At 42.4% G+C, this 16,310-nt stretch overlaps 1 protein-coding gene across 2 annotated transcripts in view; it reads right to left on the minus strand.

Annotated features, from left to right (window-relative positions):
- The window catches only part of MED24 (mediator complex subunit 24), a 355,035-nt gene that overhangs the window by 264,272 nt on the left and 74,453 nt on the right, over positions 1–16,310 (minus strand). For both annotated transcript variants that reach the window (XM_078645678.1, XM_078645677.1), the window contains exons 6-7: positions 6,802–7,025; positions 3,008–3,119 (exon numbers count right to left, since the gene is read on the minus strand). In XM_078645678.1, coding sequence (XP_078501804.1) covers positions 3,008–3,119; positions 6,802–7,025 — 336 coding nt within the window. The remainder of the gene's footprint in view (positions 1–3,007; positions 3,120–6,801; positions 7,026–16,310) is intronic.

Here is a 16,310-nt window from a genome sequence, read left to right on the forward strand (position 1 = left end):
TGACACGACGGGGGGTGCTCCAGGATCTCCCGTGCTCTCCTAGCTGAGATAATCTGTAAGTGCTCTGAGGGGTACAAGGCCCTAACCGCTATACTGTTACTAATTAGCAAAGCAATGTGTAACCTGAACGATGCTATAATATCCAATCACTGACCTTTAAAGTTAAAAGTTATGTTTAGTAAAAAAGAAAAAATGAAAAGTTGCGCTAACGGTTGGTTGTAGCTGAATGTTGACGCTGCACCGACGAATGTATACACCTGCAATTTTGATTCTGTGGATGCGACAATAAAAATAATTTATAAATAAAAAAAATAAAAAAGTGAATAAAGGGGTAAGCTCTCTCTGAAGAAAAAACTGACGTCAGCGCGCAGGGGCAGCGACTAAGTAGACGCTGCAACGTCATCCCGGCGACCACGACGCCGGACGCGGAGTAGACCGACGCCACCTAATGACGCACAGAAGTACTGCTATGAGAAAAAATTCTCTGGATCCAGTCGGACGCCTGGTGGAAATTCTAAGGTAAGGAATCTATAACTGTCTGTTTCAGATAATGAAGGACACAAATAAGTCACCATTAACGTTAATTGCAGGATGTTATGTTACTATTCTGTGTCAAAGGGCAATTCCTGCAAGGCATGAAGTGATGGGGATTTAAACTCACCTAATGCCAATTTAAGACTAGCCAAGTACTCAAATTAAATTGCAGAGAATACTTATGGTGTAAGCGTTTCTGTCTTCTGTTTCTTAATGGCTATAAGATGCATTAATGTGCCATAAGATGAACATGATCAAAATGGGTGTTCATCTAAGGTTTGTATAGCTGTAGAATAATCTGCTGCATGTAGTCATACAGAGATCTGATAAACTAACCAAAATGTTGCTATGGAAAGAGTCAAAGCATCATTCATATCTCTAGGTAGATCAAAGCCCCCTGTATTAAGGGAGGATTTGGCTACCTAGAAGAGAAGCATTATGATGAAATTTTTGTTCTCCCCTGTGTAGATTTCGGTTTTCAGACAGAGTAGGGGGGGCTCCATGGCAGAGTTGAGCTGCAACAGTCCTTCCCAGAACCTTACCATATAGCTGCTAATAAAGCTGGCTCTATCAGAGTTAATTACAAATAGAATATTTGTCAGGAAAGTTGCCAGGGGAAAGCAAGAGCATATGGTCTGGTATAAAGCAACAGGGGTTTAGTGCAATTAATCAATTTAAGAGAATATCTGTTCTGGAAGCATTAGATTGGAACTGAAACCCTGCATGTCGAAGAAATATATGTGCCCATTATAGTTAGTGGAAAATGGACAAAAATTCAAACTCCTTCTGCTTCTCTCGGAGCTCTTGGCAGCAGTTCCTAGTAAGCAGACGAAGAATATAGGTCTTTATGTGAAACATCTCCTTTTCTGAAAAAACACCTTGCCAAATGACAGTAAAATAAATCAATAGGGCATTTGTGCTGTGCAAAGAGACTGCACAACTTGAAGTGAAGCATAACTCGAAGCACAAGGGAAGTTACGAAACAGAAATGAGTTTGGGCACAAAAAATACATCTGGATAAGCAGCACTACATCAGAAGATCTTTCAGAGAGTACACTGAACTCCTTAACAACATATATAAATTAGGGATTAAAGAGAACTACATCTAATGAAATGTTCATTACTCAAGTAAGGAGATCATGAAAGGAGAAAGTTGCCATATTTCACATATTATTCCTATACTTGTATTCCTAAACAATGTAGAGTTTAATCATCTAAACCAGACACTGGTGCGATACACTGTTAATGGCCTTATAATTGTGAATAGCATCATTCAGCATCATTGGAATTGTAAAATCAAACATGATCTTGTGCAGTAAGTAAGTGAGCTGACTGTGAAAGGCTTACTGGAAGGGGTAAATTATAAAAGGAGAAAAAGTAAGAATTCTTTTTTTCTCCTTTCATAACTTACCTTAACATATGTTAGTACTGGAATCTGCAATCTGATTTTGTTTTCATACTTTTGTGATGACTTTTCAAGCCCATCTTCCTCCAAGAGCTTTCCGTACCGCTGTTTTGGTATGCAGTAGTGGGTACATTATTGGCAATTGGTTTGATATTTGATTAAATACACTAGTCACAAGAGTTACTCTAATAAGAATGTTGACAATATACAGGTTTTATCCTTTGTCACTGTATATTGTACACTGAAAACGGACGTTTAAAAGAAGTGAAATACTTTTAGAAATAAACTGGATTAAAGTACACACAATGAGCATTGGAGTGCAACATTATCATCATAATCAGGACATCAGTTTTTAATATCGTTACTCCAAAAGCATCAGTCAGGTACAGGCGACAAGATGATTACCAGTCCTAACAACCCCTAAAAATTAAACACTCCCACCACCAACCAGAGCGCAGAAAGACTAAACAAATCCCCCAGATGCAGCAGTCAACACGGTGGGAACCTAACATACCTGGTACCAACCAGTGAACATCACCAGTAGCCAGGTATCTAAAGGAACACCATCACCAGGCATTTGTTTGATAGTACCTCAATAGACCTCAAAGGCACAAATATCGGTAACTGGATCAGACACCAGCAAACCTCTCCCAAGGCCCGCAGGGCACAAACAGTACCACCAAGCTTAGTAAAAATCAGACCCGATGAGAAGCCTCCATCTTTAGGATGCCATCCTGCAATCCACTCCAAGCCCACACCTCTGACCTAAATTCCAAAAAATGCCTCTTTGGCACAAAGTCCAAAAGCAGCCTAGAATACAAACTAAGCCCACAAGGCAACACACATTCATCCACCATAATCCTGAAAGTTCCAACCCAACTTAACAAGACTAAGATAGTCATATGAATAGCCATGAACTCCAGGCACCACATTACAACTCCCTTATCACCCAGCCACTTCCAAACAGAACACTTCCATTCTAACTGGATATCTATCGCCAATCCCACTGTCATCAGACAACCCCCTGTGAGAAGGGTTGCAATGTTTAACTTAGTGTTCAGGACCTACCTCTTTGTGAGTCCTACGCATTCCTCTGCTTGGCTTCTCAACTGGAGGTTGGTAAGGCTTGGAAGGCTCTCGTCCAGCTTAACTAGGGACTGCTCCAGCAACGCCCAAGAAGCTGAGTAGAATTAAGACAAAGCAAATATGGTTATAATTCAGTCCAACGGGTGGGTATCCTGCTAACATCACCATATACTCACAAAGTTCAATTACATGAACAACGAAGAGGTCAGAAGGAAATTAACTCCAAAAGGGGACTTACTGTGAGAAATGAAAGCAAAGGTATGTTGTTGTAGGAAAGAGGGCAAAAATGTGCACATTAACATATGGGGAACCAATAAAAACACCAGGGAGGGATACTCATTATCAGACACACAAAAATACAGTACAGTGGCAGGAAAACCATATAAGAGAATCTAAGATGGAAGTTAAAGCCTGAGACTCACAAGAACACAGAAAAAGGACAAACCTCACCAGCAATGAAATGAGGCAGAGCTAAAAGCCCATGATAGTAAAATAAGGACACAACACAAAACGCCTGTGGTAAAAACTAAACAGGGAAAATAGAAAAACCATACAAAGGGGCGTTGCCTGATCCTGTCACAGGAGAAAACATGAGGAGAGAGACCGCACAAAATAATAAACGGTACTGGAGACATTGAGGATGAAAATGCCATGACGAGAGAAAAGATAGAGGCAGTCAGAGAGTCATACATAACCTCTACTAAATACTGAGACCATAGAGTCTGTGACACATGAGGAATTGATAAATCACAGTTGAGATTAGTAGAGCCAGCAAGAGATACCCAAGAATATGGTGAACAGGTAAATGGCCAGAGAGGGAGATAGAAAAAAAGCAAGAGCAGACACATGCCATTTGATATGAGAACATAAATCCAGATAACCTGGCCACGAGGCTGAACAGACAGTGCCTGTAGCGCATTTCAACATGAGAGATTGATAGATCACTGCAGAGAATAATAAAGACACTACAATATACACAAAAATACATGGAAACGTTTAAGGGAAAAGAGCGAGAGAGACTTAAGAAAAAAACAACAACAAAAACAAGAGAGCGAGATCGAGACCGCTTTGCAGACTAAAGCCAAATGTTAAACTGACCTAGAGAGACCAAGGCAGAGTGAACACTCAAATTAATTTTGCTAGGTCAATGCTCTACACCTTACACTAGCTGAGCACTATGAAAAATACTAGCAAGACGGAGGCACATTCTGCAATATAAGAAAACAGCACCCAGACACTGCAATAGATCTCAAAGGAGATCTGAAGGTAACATGGTGGAGAGTTCCCTATTTCAACAATGCAATACACTTCGGAATGAATTTTCTGTAAAGATCTTTTAGTAGGCAATTGTAAAATTTCGCCATTTCCTTTGTAGCGCAGAATTAAGCGCACCACCCATAAAATCCTGCACAAGAAGGCCCCTCCTATATTGAAGGATCTCATCACTCCTCACACAACCAACAGAGCACTCCGTTCATCCCACCTCCACCTCACCTCCACACCCAGGATCAAGAAAGCTCGCTCAGGGGGCCGTTGTTTCGCCTACAACGCCACCAAACTGTGGAATTCCCTCCCATTGAACATTCGGGCCCAACCTGACATCCTTCCCAAGACATGGCTGTTTCCTTAAGACCCCCCTTCCCCCTCTTCTTCTTCTGCACTAGCGCTGGGACGCTTACGGGCAGCCATGCGCTCTACAAATCTGTAATAATAAATCTGTAATAATAATCAGCAGCTCTTTGTCAGTTCAACTGATGGAAAACAGTGTGGCAAGCAGCAGATGCCAAATGCAAGGACCTCCGAGATTATTTTGCTTAGTTAAATTTGCTCCATGCTGAATAGCACACATTTTCTTGGAAGAATGAGTGAGTAGTGTAATGTGCCACTGATGGTCACTGTTAAGAGAGGGATGGAAGTTTTTGGACGCTTTGAGGCTGTTTCTTCAATATGTGATGGCTTTATAATTGCCATCAATGCCAATTAGTATATTATATCTAAAAATGGCATATACATATATTCATGACAGACCATAGTTAACAGGTTAAACTTAGCTACAGATTGGGAGGTCCTCCGGGATCCCAGACAATGCCCGCTGGGGCAGATATTGATACACCAGAAAAAAGAAGGTCTTAGTAGGCAGTTCCTGCTGTTGGGGTTACTGGCTAAGTGGAGAGTGGCTATCCACTGGCTGTCCCCCAGCCCCTCAGTGGTGCATAAATGGGTAAGAGGCATAGCGGACTGGGCGGTTGCTGAAGAGACAGATAAGTAAATGTAGATGACCTACCGGTGAGGCTGGTGATGCTTGTGGACCTACTTGACCTGCCTGTTTGTGTGCCGTCTATGCGTGCAGTGAATGAGTCAAATGCTGCGCAAAGTTGAGGGAGGGAATGGGGAAACGGTTCCCTGGTGTAAAAAGAAGTACCTGGGAGGAAACCTAAGGGGGGCAGAAGAGTCAGAATGACCGAGTTGGAACTATAAACCCAGATGCTCCCTTCTTTGTTGTATTGGCTATTACGCCAGAATCCTTTGAAGTATCTACAGCAGTAGTGCAGGGGCAAAAGGGTGGGGGATTCTGGGATGGTCATATTGTGCCAACTGAGATGTGTAACAATTTGATCTAATTGCCAATAAACATTTATACCAACCAAAAACCACTTAAATTACAATCAGAGAAACAGTTTCAAGGCCTTTCATTGCATTTTCTTAATCTCTTCTCTTTTTTCCCTCTCAGACCTTAATCACAACACACCACATACAGCATCATGGGCTTGTAAGCATCAAAACTGGAACTCATGCCCAGACGTAGAGTGTGCCTAGCCTCTATAAAATGTGACAAATATGGTTTGTTTTTCATACGCATATCTGTCTCCACCAGTCTGTGCTCTACAGTGCTGTCGTCCAACACTCTGCTGCCAACTGGCTACTGCTACACCTACACACTCCGACGGCTTGGACCATGAGTAGCAGGGCAGACGTCTTTTCTGTTATTTTTTATTATAACTTTCTCTGTAAAACTCTAAGCAAGTACAAGGCTTACCTGAACACTGCATTAACAGTGGATCAATGATACCTAATGCAGACACATCAATCAGCTGATGGTGGTTTAAATAAACATGACAACAGCCAGCATAATTAGTGAACTAACCATACCCTGTAACAACCCAACCATCCCACAGAGCACAACGAACACTGTATAAAGCTTCATATGGAAAGATACATGTAAAGCTCAGAAGCAAAGAGGTTACACAATATGAACTGTGTATTTCCTGGATTGGTGCTACGCAACCCTACTACAATCATTTATTTTTTCAGAGCCTGAAATGACGCCTATAAGGGGATTTCCAGCACAACCCCATTGTTTCACTGACGAGAAGAGTACAGAGTACACCACAGAGCTATATGCACGACTGCCTTAGAAAAATGGTAATCAGTCATACTGAATATTATATTAGACAAGAGCAACAGATTAGATTGACTACTGTGTTCAGTTTATTCATGTGGAGCGATTCAACAAAAATAAAATATATGAGTGCCGATTTGCTAATAGCCTCCAAAATTAGCAACAGTCGAAAGCCCATCCCAAGGTGAAGCAGATTCCCTAATTCTGTTCCGAACACAGGGCACTTCCTTAATCAGACCATGATAAGCAAAGAGATTTGTTCTAATTCCCCAACCGTGTGGACGTCAGCAATTAGTTGAGTAACTGTTAGGCACTGTTTGCTTTTTAGAATAAGGGTTCTCAAGAGCAAGAAAGTGAATGACAGACTCATACAGACCTGTTTCCTCCAGCTTGGCGATGTGGATCAGCGCACGGTTCTTGGTGCTGCCCAGGATCGACTGCATGCGGTCAAGGCACATCTTCAGCTGATTCTCCCCTGCCTCCTGCTCCAGGCTATCCTTGCACTTTTCAGTGTAAAAAGCAGCACAGCGCAGTAACCAGGTCAAGGTGTTCATCATGGCACGACACAGCCCAATGCACTCCTCTGCCTTCCCATAGCAGCTACAAGGAGATAAACCACTCTAAGATCACACTTTTTAAATATACTCTTTACAGAAAACCAATGTGAAACTCAAGCTTCCATATTTAAGATATTCCCATCTGCATACACATTTCTCACTAGAAACTACAGTGTGCAGAGTTTTACACTGCTTTTATTTTGATTGGGCATGACCTCCATGTGGTGAAATATTCATAGCTGCAGTGCAGGAAATGTGTGCCAATGCCTGGATGAGAGTTTATGCAGCAGCGGGGAAAAGTACTACACAGAGTGCAGTCCATCCTTGATGGCAGACACTATTAAGTCGCTTCCTTCAATAACTGGAAATATTGATAGAGCGGTTCGATCTGCAGTTTTCTACCTACTAGCTCAATTGTGTTGTTATCCTACTCTAAACTCATGTAAATAGGGTAAAATGCTCTAAAAATGCCAACACAGCACAATTCAGAATGATAATTTTCCCTAGTGGGGTAACCCTCTAGGCCACACCTTCCAAAAGCTTTACTATAACAAATATCCATATTTTATCAGTTCATGTCAAGTAATCTATTGATTTGATAAACAACTGTTTTCTCTCTACAAAGTGACTCTTTTTAGATGAATCTGTATCAATTAATTTATACTTGGAGAATTAGCCATAATGAATATTCTGTGACTTTACAGAAAGGGTGAGATCGGACTCCAGTAAAAGAGTAAAATTGGACTCTCAGAACTTAAATGATGAGACTGAGCTGCCAGTTACAGCAGGTGCATCTGGACCTTCAGAAAAGTAGATTGAGGGATATTGAGTTCCCAGTAGAGTGTGGTGAAACTGGGAGGTTGTGCTCTCTGTATCAAAGAGCGGAGTAATCTACCTCTCTAGTGGCCAGTCTTCCAGCCCTACGAGTACACTGTACACCCCGAATTACACAGACTCAACCCTCTGCTCTACTTCTTAGATATAGTACACGACAGAACAATCTAAACGCCAGCCAAGATGGAACATTACGCAGTTCGATCGAAAGGGCATCCACGTCAACATTGTAATTTTAATGTTGCTTATAAAGCTATCTCTTTTTAAAGAATTGTCCACACTTTGTTCTTAACATGGTCTATTAACAACCTCCAACTTTGTATTTACGGAAAAGTCTTACACTATTTTTCTTACATGTAATGATTGCAAGAAATCGAGCATGAACATTTTCATTCATTCCATCATTCATACACTGAGCACTGGATAGCAGTGCCCAAGTGTTAGAGTTTTAAATTATGAGCAGGTTAATCTCCAAAATAACTTTGTAATAGTTTACATAAACTGAAGTCAGAGACTTCTACTTGTAAGAGGGGCTTATCAGATATGCTGGGAAGCAGAAATTAATGAGTGCAACTGCACCCCGGTTAAAAGATTAAGTGCTTAAAAGGTCAAGCAAAAGGATTATACAAGGCCTGTATCACTAGAACAACTGAAAATTGGGCACAAAAACTGACAAATATTCATAAGCTGTTACAAGAAAGGAAAGGGAAGCATACATTATTAGAGAAGTCTCTTAAAGTCTATGGGGAATTTTGAAACGTTCAGAAATATTTCCAAATCAACTCATGGAACGTTTCATTCGGGCACGGACCCCAGAACAGGCCCAATCACCTGTGGGTACGAGTGTCTCAAGACAGAAGTCAGAATTGCATCCACGCACATGCTCTTTTTAAAGTGGCCTATGTTATTATTACACATTTTCACCAGATGTACAATCATTTCTTTATCAAATATTTTAATTGGTTCCACAAGAAATTATGACAAAAATGAATAGCTTAAAGTGCAAAAGAGTAGGCTGGTAGGCTTAAACATCGAAAAAGAAACATAGTTCAACAGGCGTGTAAGTGTTTCCATTCAAACTCGATAAGATATCTTTATTTATATAGAACAACAGAAGAACCGTAAAACACCTTGGGGGAAAGGTGGGAAGGCGTGGGGTTAGAAAGAGTGGGATCCCCAAAGTCAAACATTTTAACGTATTAATACTTAATTTGCATACCCAGGATATGTTGCCAACATCAAAAATGTGGTTTCACCTATAGGCACATAAATGCAGAAATACTTCTGATAACGTTAACACAAGTTATTCTTCAATTCACTGGTAAATCCAGGGGTGTGAGAGTGGTTAAGGTACAATGAATCAGGGTTTTATCCTCAGATTTAGCAATCCACTTTAAATGGCTGCCACAGTGTCAGTTTGGGAGCAAATGATCAGAGGGTGGGAGCAGAAGCTTACAGATGGAAGTTCTGCAACTAGACACGAAGTTGAGGAAAACCGATTGGTGAAGAAAGGTGCCTTTGGGTAAGCAACATTTGACATGACTTGGCAGATTATTGTGGTGGCAATTTCTGGTTGGTTTTGTAATGGTGAGACTTCAGGACTTTAGTGCTTTCCAAGTGTGGATCACGAACAGGCGCAAGCAGGTATCCAATGGTTGGTGGAAGGAGGCTAACTGGCAAAAATGGAAACTAAAAGTAGCATCTCATAGAAGAGGAATTCTGCAGAGTATACACAAAAGTTCAGAGAGTGACGAGAAGAATAGAGGGATAGTCAGTATGGCTGTATTTTCTACAGCACTAAGAACTATCTGCAGGGCTTCTATCAGGCGTCCAGTACAACAGCATGCCTCAGTGAGGGGGTTTTCCTAAACCTTACGACCTCATCATTCAGCAAGTAAGCAGAAAAAACTATTAACTGCAGATAGACAAATTAACTTCAAGATTGTTGTGTTATGTTTTGTTATAAGTTTTCATTTCCTTAGTAGCTTTCTTCATCTCCTAGCAACATAGTTCTACTGCTGGAATCCAGGCGGTGGAGGCCATAAGAATGGCGCGGCAGTGGAGCTGAGAGGTTGGCTACTGGGGGTCGTTGTACCTGTCTTTTTATTAAACTTCTATAATCTGGAACTGTGTCTGTAATCCCAAAATTGGCGACAAGGATGGGATGCGCCAGAAGAGGACAAGCAAGGTACCAGGAAAAGGATTTATTGTAAAGGAGAAGACGACTTGAAATGTTGCCGAAGTTGTTTACTTTGAAACTGTTTGGCATTTGCGAGCCCCAGCTGTGACCAACGAAGTACCATGATCGGATTCTCCCCGATATACCAGAGGTGAGCGATCTTTCAAGTCGTGCTCGGAAATTTGCCTATTTGGAGACTGTGGAGCCACTACACTGTTTCCAGGAGCACGTGAAGGATTTTGGTGAGAGCGTGACATTACAGTTTGAGTTTAAACATACACAACTCACCATCTGCCGCACCGTTCTGTTACATGGCAATCCTGCAGGGACCGTGAAGGCAACCGTGAACATTGGAGTGGAAACTTGTTGAAGTGGATCCTTGTCTCGGTGACGGCACGGAGTTCCTGCGTACTGAAGTTGCTGACATTTTGGATTTCCAGCGCTAGTTTAAGTCGTGCAGGCACTAAATGTTACATAGATTGTGCCGTGTATCAGCTGTTATGGTGCATTTGAAGAGTCAGTGCAAGCGGAGGCTGTGGACCGCGCAGCATTTGAAGGGTCGACAAGTGCAGCCAGCTGTGCTGAAACATCGGTGATGGGCAAACCACCTGTCGTACTTAAGTAACTGGTGTTTTGCATACTGACTATCACTGATTTAGTGAGTGGAATAACTTTGAATGTGGGTAATACCAGGCTTGAAATTTCCCTAATCTTGTGAACTTGGTGTGTATCAATATCATTTTACTAGACTAATCTAACAAAATTCATGGTAAGTTACCTCAGCACTAAAGACAAAAGTTAAGTAAGTAGGATATTATTCTTTCTTTTTCTTTCTTTGGAGTGCACGCACTATGGCTTCACAATCCATCACTTCTCCTCCAACATTTCTGCAAGAACCAGGTCCAACATGCATTGAATGGAAGGACTGGAAGGAGTCATCTACTACTCATCTGGAAGCCATAGGTGGGAATGTATATATTGCTAAGAGAAAATGAGCAATTCTCAACCACAGCCTTTGGGGGTAAGGTACGAGAGTGTTAAATACATTACCTAATCCACAGGTAGGGATAAGCAATGTAGATGCAGGGTCAGACGAGGAGATGTGTATGAGAACGCTATGACAGCGTTGGATGAAAATTATAGGAAATTAAGCAGTGTGGTAGAGACACACATGTTTTTCTCACGTTCCCAAATCCAAGGTGAAAAAATAGAGCAATACGTAGCACTTGAGGAGATTGGCAGTAACATGTTGGTTAAAAAAACTCCGGGATTAGATAATTAGAGATCAATTAATAAATAGAATATACAACTTAAAGGTTCAAGAAAAATTATTAGACTTGAAGGACCCCACATTAGACGAATCTATAGAAATAGCTAAACGCATAGAAAATACATCTCAGTATGTTAAGGAACTAGCTGGACCAGTGTCTAAGATTGAAGGTGACCAGAACAAGGTGTGGGCAGTGAATTCTACTAAGAAAAGTGTACGACTTGAAGGGGAAGACAACAAGAATCTTTTCAAGAAGCAAGATGGGGATACAAAAGGTCATGCTTTAGGTGTGGGAGTATTAGACACACTGCTGAAGCTAGTCATTGTCCCGCTGCCAAGAGTAGAAGCTTCAAGTGTAAAACATTGGGCCATTTTGCGAGAGTATGCAAGGCGGATGAACTCTCCAAAGCAAACACAAGGAGATGATGGACAGAGTGCTGAAACTTTTCAGACACTCACCCCCAGTCATAGATCTGGGTTGACTCCATCATCATTCTTTAGCTCACTTCGCCACCCCAGTTCAGACACAGCCATGTGCAAATTAGTCTTGCCCCTGTGCCTCATGGGAACAGCCCAGCCCGAACTGCCAAGCCATGTCTTCCATGGACCGGGAACAAGCATCCTGGGACCAGTTTTGGGGTAACACCCGTCATCAGCCAGGCTAGCTTGAATCCAGTGCCAAAGTGAGCAAGGGACCCACGTCTGGGCATACCCTTCCAACTCAGGACGAACAAATCAAACACAAGGAGATGATGGACGGAGTGCTGAAACTTTTCAGAGACTCACCCCCAGGTACAGATCTGGGTTGAATCCATCATCATTCTTTAGCTCACTTTGCCACCCCAGTTCAGACACAGCCATGTGCAAATTAGTCTTGGCCCTGTGCCTCATGGGAACAGTACAGCCGGAACTGCCAAGCCATGTCTTCCCTGGACCGGAAACAGAAATCTGTTAATGTAATAAATAATTCTGTGGCATCTAATTCTGAACACGAAATGCATATGAGGAATGAAACAGACGTAGAAGTGTTGGTTGTTAGCCAGGTTGACACATAATGCAAGGAGTCCACAAATGCGTATAGTCCCCTGAATGTGTTGTGAACAACAATGTCAATGGACATATGTGGGCTGACTCTTGTTCCCCTTTTACATTAATTGATAAACAGAAGTGGGAAGGGTAGGAGCCACAGAATTGAATCCTACCGATGTAGAACCACAAGGTTATTGTGGCAAGAAGTTACCCATTTTGGGATATTTCAATGCTGTAGTGGATTTCCAAAAAAGAGGGGCATTTGCAAAGATGTAAGTGGTGGAGGTAGGAAGATGTTTGTTGGGTTGGAAGGAACAAAAAGCGTTGGGCACAGTTCTTAATCCCAACCATCCCTTACAAGTTTTGTTAACTGATTCTCATGAAGGTGATGAATGGATTAAAAAGTTTCCCAATTGGGAAAATACAGCACAACTAGGCGATACGGGGAGGGGGATAGACCTGGAAGCACACTGGTGGGCATGCTTCACCCCCGAGAACCGCCAATATCATCACTGAACTTAGAGATGGAGACCCAACCAGGGGCTTGCAACTAATACTGAACCACCTAGTTGAGTTCTATGCTAACTTCTATACATCCAATATCACCAAACTACAGGAAGAACTGCAGAGCGCAGAGAGAGTATTTAGATGAACCGTATATGGTTGAGAACATAACGCAAGTAATAAATAGCCTCCCAAATGACAAAGCCCTGGGTTTAGAAGGTCTGCCAGCCTCCTTTTATAAAGCCTACTTTGACTTATTAGCCCCACGGCTGTTGGAGGTTTAACAGGAATCAATGGAAACCGGTCTCCTTCCACCATCGATGCAGGAGGCTGTAATTCTGACATTACTGAAGGCTGATAAGGACCCAATAAGCAGTGATTCTTACCGCCCGCTTTCCCTAATTAATTTGGATGATAAAATCCTGGCTAAATGAATCGCCCAGAGGCTACAACCTCTGCTCCCTTTGATAGCGAGGCCAGATCAATCTGGTTTCATACCAGGTAGGTCAACAGCACATAACTTAAGGACCTTTTTTGCGCTACTTTACTACCAAGACCCCAGACTCCTGAAGTAGCAGTTTTGCTGGATACAACTAAGGCATTTGATTCCCTAGAAATGGCCTTATCTCTTTGTTATTTTAACTCGGTTGGGTCTTAGCCCGGCATTCATAGCTCTTTATTCTAACCCTACAGCCAGGCTGAGTGTACACGGTCTCATATCAGAGAATTTCCCTATAACCGTAGGCACCAGACAGGGCTGTCCTCTTTCCCCACTCTTCTTTGCCACTGCAATGAAACTGTTAGATGCTCGAAACTGGCAACACCATGCCAATAGGGGAGAGGGGTGCTCAACTAGAGGCCTGACAATCTCACTTTACACGGATGATATCACGCTTTCTATAACAGATCCAATAGATAATATACCCCCATGCTCCGTGAAATGACTAGATTTGGTGGACTATCTTATCGCCCCCCCCAGACAGGGTGGGAGCGGGCACCTCATACTGTTCCGAACTGCTCTTAAATGATAGGATTCAAGCTACCTGCCGGAAGATGCAGAGTTCCTTTCCTGCCCCTCCGCCTACATTAACCGTACTAGAGGTAACACTGACAAACACTTCCCAGCACAGGATTATACAAGGCTATGCAAGTGACTTCTATTGCCATACACAAGTCTGTTGAGGGTTGGAACGAGGAACACTGACTAACTACATAGATACTACAGAACACCCGCGCAGCTTCTACGAATGGGCCTTCAGGAACATGCTAAATGTAGGAGAAGGAATGCACCACAAGCCCCCTTTTTACACATGGCTTGGCATTGTCCGAGGATAGCCCAATACTGGGTGGAGATTTTCGCCACAATAAACAAGGCATTAGAACTTACGCTGGAGCCGTCACCCCTGTTGGGCATCTTAGGATATACGGAAGATATCCCTGCTGTATCTCGTCGCGTCCTGGCAATGTTGCTTTTGATGGCGAAGAGACGGGTAGCCATGTCCTGGGAAGGGCAGGTGTTCCACCGACAAATGACTGGATTGGGGCTGTTACACACTGCCTGGAGGAGCTTAATACGTTTTGGGAGTTGATGCCGGCGACATCTAGAACCTGGAACATTTGAGGGCCTTCTTTGGGTTCGGTCTCAGGTGCCTATTGACGTTAGTGCAGTTGAGCCTTAGGGGTATATCACATGATATCGTGAGAACGTTGCATAGATGCCGGTGGGTCCGTGGAGACCTGTGGGCGAGGGGCTAGTCCTCTTGAGTTGTCATCGCCTGTTGCTGTCCATTCGGCTACTCTACCTTTGTAATCCTTCCTGCTGACTAAGTGTTGTTTGCCATAATTCTTTATTTGCCATCACATGCAATTACAATGCTGTACTGCTTACTTTCCCTTGTCAGGGTCTTTGAACCCTCATTGTTCTTTTTTTTCCCCTTAATCTTTGTGCTTTATTCTTCTTCTGTTCACCTTTTGCCTTATATTTTCAACATGGTAGTTTGCGGATATGCTTGAGTATGTATTGGACATGGCAATTATATTCAATATGCACTTACATACTCTGTATTTTGCAATGGCTTTAAGAGGTAAATTAAAAGATGCGTTACAAAGATTGTGTACGGAAGAAATTATAGAACCAATAGAGGGCTCAGAACGGTTAAGTCCCATAGTAATCGTGCACAAACCAAAAAGGAAATATCCGCACATGTGTGGTTTTGGGAGACTTGAATGAGTATCTGGGTTGATCAACATCCTTTGCCTCATATAAACGAAATGCTGACCAGCGTGGTCGGTGGAAGGTGTTTTATTACGTTGGATTTATCCAGTGCTTATCCCCGGGTGCGATTACAACCAGAATCAAGACACTTAACATCTTTCATCATATCAGAAGGGGCGTTCCAATTTATTCGAATGCCTTTTGGTCTTGCTTCTGCATCTGCCGTATTTCAAAGGGTAACACAAAAACATTTGAAGGATATGGGCAATGTATTAGTATTCCAAGACGATGTTTTGCTGGAGGCACTAGCAAAATTGGAGGAAGCGGGGCTCACCATTAGTCTGCAAAAGTGTATGTTGGAAAAACAGAAAGTTGAATACTTGGGGCGAACGTGCTCACACAATGGTATCAAGTCTAAATTAAATTTGGTGGACGACACTAAAAATGCCCCTCCCCGCGCGACAAAGATCAATTAAGATCATTTCTTGTCCTAGCTGAGTACTACGCCAAATTTGTGCATCATTTTCCTGAAAAGGTACATCATTTGTGGGAACTGATGAAGAAAGGTGTGGTGTTTCAGTGGACGGAAGAGTGTCAACTTGCATTTGAAGCTGTAAAGAAAGCTGTAGTGAACGCCACTGCTTTCAGACCTTATGATTCCAAAGACAGAACCATAATAGTAACAGATGTCAGTAGTTATGGTCTTGAAGCTGTACTGATGCAAGAGCATGAGGGTGCTTTTGCATCACACACTCTCAGAGAGGCGGAATGCACATACTCTATGGTGGAAAAGGAAGCTTTAACCGTTGGTGGGGTGTGCAGCATTTTCCTGTTTTTGTGTGGGGTACACATTTGAACTACGCACTGATCACAGGCCTTTGATTGATATATTTTCCACGGTGGGAGCGATTAGGGCCACTCCATGTATTGCGAAATGGTTGTACCAATTGCAAGAATTTTCATTTGTTTTGAAATGTGTGCCTGGAACAAGAGAAGTGAATGCGGATTGCTTGTCTCGTTTACCAGTGTAGGAAAAAAGAAGAAGGGTGAGATGTGGAAGAAGAGTGGGTGGTAGCGAACATTATTGATGTATGCCAAGCTATGAGTGAAGAGGAATGGAGGAAAGCCATTTTGGCTGAAGCTGTTTTAGTGAAGTTAATAGAAAAACTACCTGTGGTAAATAATTGGAAACTAGATGAAGACATTTTGTCATACAAGGATGTGTGGGAAGAATTGTCTGTGGTGAATGGGGTTGTAAGGAGATGTGACAAACTAGTGGTTCCTGAACGAGGGTTAG

Source organism: Lissotriton helveticus, chromosome 5_1 (assembly GCF_964261635.1).
Source record: "Lissotriton helveticus chromosome 5_1, aLisHel1.1, whole genome shotgun sequence".
Taxonomy (NCBI): domain Eukaryota; kingdom Metazoa; phylum Chordata; class Amphibia; order Caudata; family Salamandridae; genus Lissotriton; species Lissotriton helveticus.